At 39.0% G+C, this 6,000-nt stretch overlaps 1 protein-coding gene across 2 annotated transcripts in view; it reads right to left on the bottom strand.

Annotated features, from left to right (window-relative positions):
- Window positions 1-2,786: 2,786 nt before the first annotated feature.
- The window catches only part of DPP6 (dipeptidyl peptidase like 6), a 437,043-nt gene continuing 433,829 nt past the window's right edge, over window positions 2,787-6,000 (bottom strand). For both annotated transcript variants that reach the window (XM_026069252.1, XM_026069253.1), the window contains exons 24-26: window positions 4,824-4,896; window positions 4,651-4,724; window positions 2,787-2,993 (exon numbers count right to left, since the gene is read on the bottom strand). In XM_026069252.1, the coding sequence (XP_025925037.1) occupies window positions 2,847-2,993; window positions 4,651-4,724; window positions 4,824-4,896 (294 nt within the window). In that variant the 3' untranslated portion in view covers window positions 2,787-2,846. The remainder of the gene's footprint in view (window positions 2,994-4,650; window positions 4,725-4,823; window positions 4,897-6,000) is intronic.

Below are 6,000 nucleotides of genomic sequence, written 5' to 3'. Positions count from 1 at the left end.
TAATGTCCACTGGCTGTCTTAGTCTGGGCTAGTCACTTTTGTCCCTACAGCCAGTGGAGAGAAATGGGCATGCTGAAAAAGGGGTGCGATTCGTCAGCAGGAGRTGTCCAAGCAAGGCCAGCTGACTTGCTCTCTGGGTGGGCATAGGGCTCTCCACTGGCTACGAAGGGACACAAATATTTTAATTTGGGCCTGCTGACTCCCACCTGTTGCTTACCCCTTTACTGAAGGATGACCCCCCCTGCAGAAAAATTCACTATTGCAAACTAGGTAAGTTCTAATGCTTTGTTCCCACTTACTTCATAACCCCAAAACAACTTTTGGGAAAAGGGACAATGGATAAAATGGGAAAAATCCTTTTGATCAAGCTGTTGCGCCTGGCTGATGCCCCTTAGGAAAGCTAATGTGCTGGGTAAACAGGCGAGACCCAGTTGATAGAAGCCCCTGGAGTTAGTGGGAGAAAAGGTGGTGATGCTCTTGTGGGAGGAAAGATCCTTTCACAAAGGACTGTTGAGTAAGAGAGGCCTTCACATGACTTGCTACTTTGGGCTTGAACTCACTTTCTACTATTGCATATTTTCCTCAAAAGTAGTCATCATTCACCATGGTGACAGGCTGAGTAAATGACATTGTGTATTTATATGGAATTGTTTCCATCTTGATGATCTACATCCTGGAGCTTGTGTTCAATTCAATCAGAAATGGCACTTCCAGGAACTAAACATTTATTTAAGTACTAAACATTAAATAACAGAAGTAGCAACCAAGGTGGTAAAATAATGTTTTATTCCATGAATGAACAAACACTACCATGCCACATCCTAAAGTTTTTTCTACAAAAGATTGTGGACAGAGCAGATTTTTATATTTCTCAGATCAAGTTCATTTAAGGCTTTTGAGCCTGTTTAGTGTAGCAAAATCTGGACACGCAGCATTCTTATTGTCTATTTGGCATTTTGCCGGATAAAGCAGATTTATACTGTAGTTCTTGTTCACACAATGTTGATGCACTGTAAATTAAAGAAGATAATCAAAACCAAACTAGATCATATCTGCGGTTTATCAGTATATTTTTCATGATGGTCAAAGTACAACCAACATTCAAAGCTTAAAATAATGATAATAAAAAAAGACACACTAAAGAACACAATGGAAACATCATCATTGCTGTCAGGATGTGAGTTTACCCACAGTACTATGTAAAAAGTAGAAACCGGCATTGACATTCAAGCTGTCAAAACAATAAAAGAAATTACATTAATTGTTATATTCCCAAGCTAGTACTTCTAAAGAGTCCTGATCAGCAAAGAAGTGTTATAGCATGCATGCTSAACACAAGACTAATATTGGATCGGGGACCTGACGAATAACTGACTTACATTCCTTTATATACAACAAAATGAAATATACAGTATTAATACTGGCTGTACATTTGGTCAGAATATTTTACAAGGAGCAACACTAGCCAAAATTCTTATGATGTGGTAAGTGGAAGAGAATGGATGCTGGGTTTCTTTTCGAGAACTGAAATATTTTCACAATAAGTTTTAAAAGTTGCTTTCCACTGCTATAATGAACAGTGTTAGGCTTTTTAAAGCAAAAATACTCCTTTTTTATTTTTCTTTTATACTTGGCAAAACTAGTGCAAGCAGAAGAGATAATAAAAAGTGTTCAGAATGTGCTAATCATTAACTCGGAATAAAACTAATCTGCAGACAGCATGTGCAATAAATCTATGCACACCGATTTTGTTTAAATGGCTATATATATGATCTGCAAAGTATCTGATACAAATTCCTGCTACCGTAGTCTAATCTAGCCTTTTCCCAACAAGTTGATAACCAATTGTTTGAAAACTGAAAAAAAAAAAGTGGCCATCTCACATTTTTCTATAGTACAGTAAAAATGTGCCAATGTTAATCTGATTTAGGTTATTTGTGTGCATATTTTTCAAGGCTGGCAAAGAATATATTCAATCTTGTAGGTAAAGGGTGTGTGGGGAACATGAAAGTGAGATTTTCTTTGCTTTAGTCTAATACAGTTTTTAATGGCTGGTTATCCCTACTTCCATCACCTCTCTAGACCCCTAAGGGAAGGGATCACTAACTGCGGATTGAGAAATTATGATTTGATTAATTCAATGTATGCTTTTTTTCCCCATCCAGAACACATTGAGAAGCTAATAAGGTAAGCATGAGACCAAATGAAAACAGAGCAAGAGGAAAAAGCTATAACAAAATAAGAGATAATTACATGAAGGTAAGCATCAGTGCAACTACAGCGATACTTTGTACAATTAAATTTATATGTCCTGTAGCAATGACAAACCTTCTGAACATGGGAAAGAGCAGGCAAGTATGGATGACTCAGTATCCTTTAAAATAATTGTGCTATAATCTTTTCCGTGTATTAGATTAGATTTTATTTGACACAGTGTGATGCTAACTATAGCAACCTTAATATGGGGGATGGATTTCATTGCTACTGCTTGATTGCTTGAATGTAAAGGGACAATAAATCTTCCAGTCCTCAAAGCGGTTTCTTGGGGTGTTCCTTCAAGTCCAATGTCTTGACACTTCCATGCTAGAAGTCACTTTGTGGCAAACAAAAAAGAAAAAAAAAAGATGTTGGTTGTGATGGATTAATTTCAGACAGCAGTTTCTGCTGAGTTCATCATGCTTAATGTTCTTCCATTTAGGAAGGAGTTGCTGTMAAGTAAAGCAGATGAGCTGCTTTCAGTTTTCTTTAAATACATGCTAACGACATAACATCTCTTTCTTCAGGAAAATGATCCAGTTGCATATTGTTATAGAGATTTGCCTTGTGCTTAGCACGGACAAGTAGGGTTAATCGTCATCCTCCTCTTCTTTCAGTGGGGCTACAGGGAGTTTGTCCTGAACTTGGAAACACGCCACAAAGAAGTTGACAATGGAGTTGTACAAATGCTGCTCTAATGCTGTGTTGGTAAAGTAATGGCTTTCGTCGGGGTAAATCTGCAAAAGAACAGGGAAAKACCACCATTACGAGCTTAAAGTCCCAGGACTGAACACTCCCAGATTCATATTTGCAGCTCAGACCTGGCCTGCTCCTCCTTGGCACCGTGCATCTTCCCATGTATGCACAAGAGGTCCAGATTAATTCAGGCAGCGCAGTGCTCTGAGCAAATACCTGCATCTTGGTTCAAAAGGAGCTTTTTTTTTCTTTTTGAAGGTTTTCCATCTAATTCTACTCTGAACAAGTTCAAGCCAAGCAGAAGCAAACTATGCTTAAGAATATCAGTGCTTACAATGACTGTAAAAAATGTTGCATGTCTGTGGAGAGAAAGGGCTTTAGGTTTTACTGACTAAAATGAAGGCTTTAAAGAGAAATATCATTAAATATAAAATTGAAATAAAACGTGCTGAAAAAGATATTTAGTACAAAAAATATAAGAACTGTAGAAATGAAGTATTTTAAGCATAGCTTTCCATTTAATGAAACAAATTACTTCTGCATGTGTTGAAGAAATGCAAGAGGATTGTAATGAATTGTCTAGCCTGGGATCTTGAAGGGGAAAAAATAAGTTTCTTGGTTTGGTCGTTGTCGGTGGGACTGAGTGTCTCGCTGCCCCTCTGAGTACCTCAGTCCAGGATTTAGATCCCTTAGCCCTCCGTTCAGCTAGCAGCTGAATTTTTGAGGTGCATCAAGTCCATCAGTACCTTCAGGATCCTAAGTACTAATGCTTCTACTCTGCGAAATTTGCAGGGGCAGGTCAGTCTTCACAGCCAAATCCGTGTCTTGCTCATTCCTTAACTCTAGTGTCTGTGCTTCACCCTACCTGCCTTTGAAGTGGGATGGAGTAAGCACACCTATCACATGAAGCTCCACAGAGATGCAGCCAGAGGGAGCTGGTATTCAGTAAATTAAGCATTCGTAGGGCTTGGGCACTGCAGTTCAACCATCTATACTGTAAACCGTAGCATGGTTCCCAGCAGGGTTTTAGCCCGGGCAAACTGCACTCTCTCATCTCATTGCACTCAGCCATCCCTGTGCATTCGCCATGGTGTTGGGGAAGCTGAGACTTTAATAGCATGGACATTGGCTGTGCTGTAAATCACAGCTGCAGCTCCTCAGTGGAAAGAGATGCTTTCCAGACCAGACTATGTCGTTTGCAGTGGGTTGTCAGATTAAGAGACTTTTCTCTCCTTAGTTTTTCCTTTGATTTAACTTAGAGCCCTTCCTCCCCGTGCTGATTTCCATGCACTACACTCCTGAGGATGCAACTCTGCTCGTTGTACAGCAAGGCTACTTCTTATCCTAACTGTTGTGAACTCCAGCAGGCAATGAGGGATGCAATATTGGCCACCGTAATGCTCAACCCCTTGTGACTTTAGCTTCTTGTTGCTTCTGAATGTCAACAAGCATCAATCCCTTAGAGATACTTGGCCCAAGAACTAATTTACTGTAATTTAATAATGTTTCAACTGTCCAAACCAAAATAGTGATATCAAATAAGCACACGAATACATGGGAATACAGAATATGCTGGTGCTATTTCTACTGCTGTGCTGTGTTTGCAAGTGGCTTTTCAGAGCTTACTTCATAACATCAGTAGTAGCTCTAAATGGGAAATAACTGTTCAAATATGAAAAAGGGAAATACATACTGTACCTGCAAGCTGTAATTAGCCTTTGCCCTAATTAGGTGTGTGATAAGGTCCGCAGTATGCTGGAAATGGATTTTTTCTGTAAAAACAGATTACAATCATTAAAGAGGGAAATTTAATTAAGAAAAATCAAAGCCATCCCAAATATATAATGAGCTCAAATGATTGGCTAACTTACCATCAGCAGTAGCATGAATGATCAAAAATGTCTGTTCCTTCAGTAATGAAACTCTGTGTGCTAATTTGGTGATCTGTGAAGGTAAAGGTTGCAACAAGATTAAAAATCTTGCTAGAAATTAGCAATTTATAGGGGGAAAATAGAAGCACTTAATTCCATTTGATACTTGGTCACCTGAATAACAAGCAGACACCAGCATAACATATACTCTTGGCTGCTTGAATCATCTAGAGCTAAAATAGACCCTCCCTCCCCGTTCTTCCAGGCTCAATATCAGCAAGAAGTCAGAGACCCTCATCTGTTCAGATGCTTAAATGCTGACCAGACACTTGAACTGCAGAGCACATGGAAAATGTCTAAGCGAATTTACAGTGAACATCACACACTGACAAAAAGGGTGCCCAAGTGCATATGCCTAAGAATGCTTTAGAGAACCGAAGTAACTATTTTACGGCTTGAAAACCAACCAGAATGAGCTTCGGCAGACCTAGGGAGGATCCGATGCTAAACTCTAGGGTCTACTGCTGAGACCGCCTTTGCCCCCAGCCATCTCCCAGCTGCACAGGGGAAATACAGATCTTGCCAGGTAAGAGAAATAAAGGATTTCTCCACTTGTTGCTGTAATTTTCAATCAGGAGGAATTCAATAAGTCTCAAACTACAAATTTAAGTACTTTGTTGTTTTGTGTTCGGGGGGGGTGAAGAATATCTGTCTCAACTTAAATTCATCTTTCCTTCACTGTTTTAAGGCACAAGACCTAGCTCCGGTTCATGTACATGAGCTAATTTATTTTTCAGCTAAGACACTCTAGTATCAATCTTATATCTGTTTTCATCTTCCCACTGTACTATGTAGTTTCCAAGAAAGATGGATCAGTGCATCTCCAATAGTAACAATACCTTCCTTGCCTGGTGATGGAGTTTGGATAAGTTGGCAAATAATATTGGTATATATTATCAAGATTGATCACTGTCATTTTGCATTACAAATTACACGTATCCCTCCTCATTGAAAGATAAAGCAGTCCTGAAAGTTAAAAATGGTCCTATATATTTCCTTGAGGCTAGAGACATATTTTTAGAAGTTTTGTTGGATGTTGGCTATTTCTTTGAGGAAGACAGAAAATGTTTCACTAATATGTCAGACTGGTAATAATGCCAATGGCTTTAAAAGCATA

The sequence above is a fragment of the Apteryx rowi genome, unplaced genomic scaffold (assembly GCF_003343035.1).
Source record: "Apteryx rowi isolate R43461 unplaced genomic scaffold, aptRow1 scaffold_29, whole genome shotgun sequence".
NCBI classification, from domain to species: domain Eukaryota; kingdom Metazoa; phylum Chordata; class Aves; order Apterygiformes; family Apterygidae; genus Apteryx; species Apteryx rowi.
This window is presented reverse-complemented; position numbering and strand designations above follow the sequence as displayed.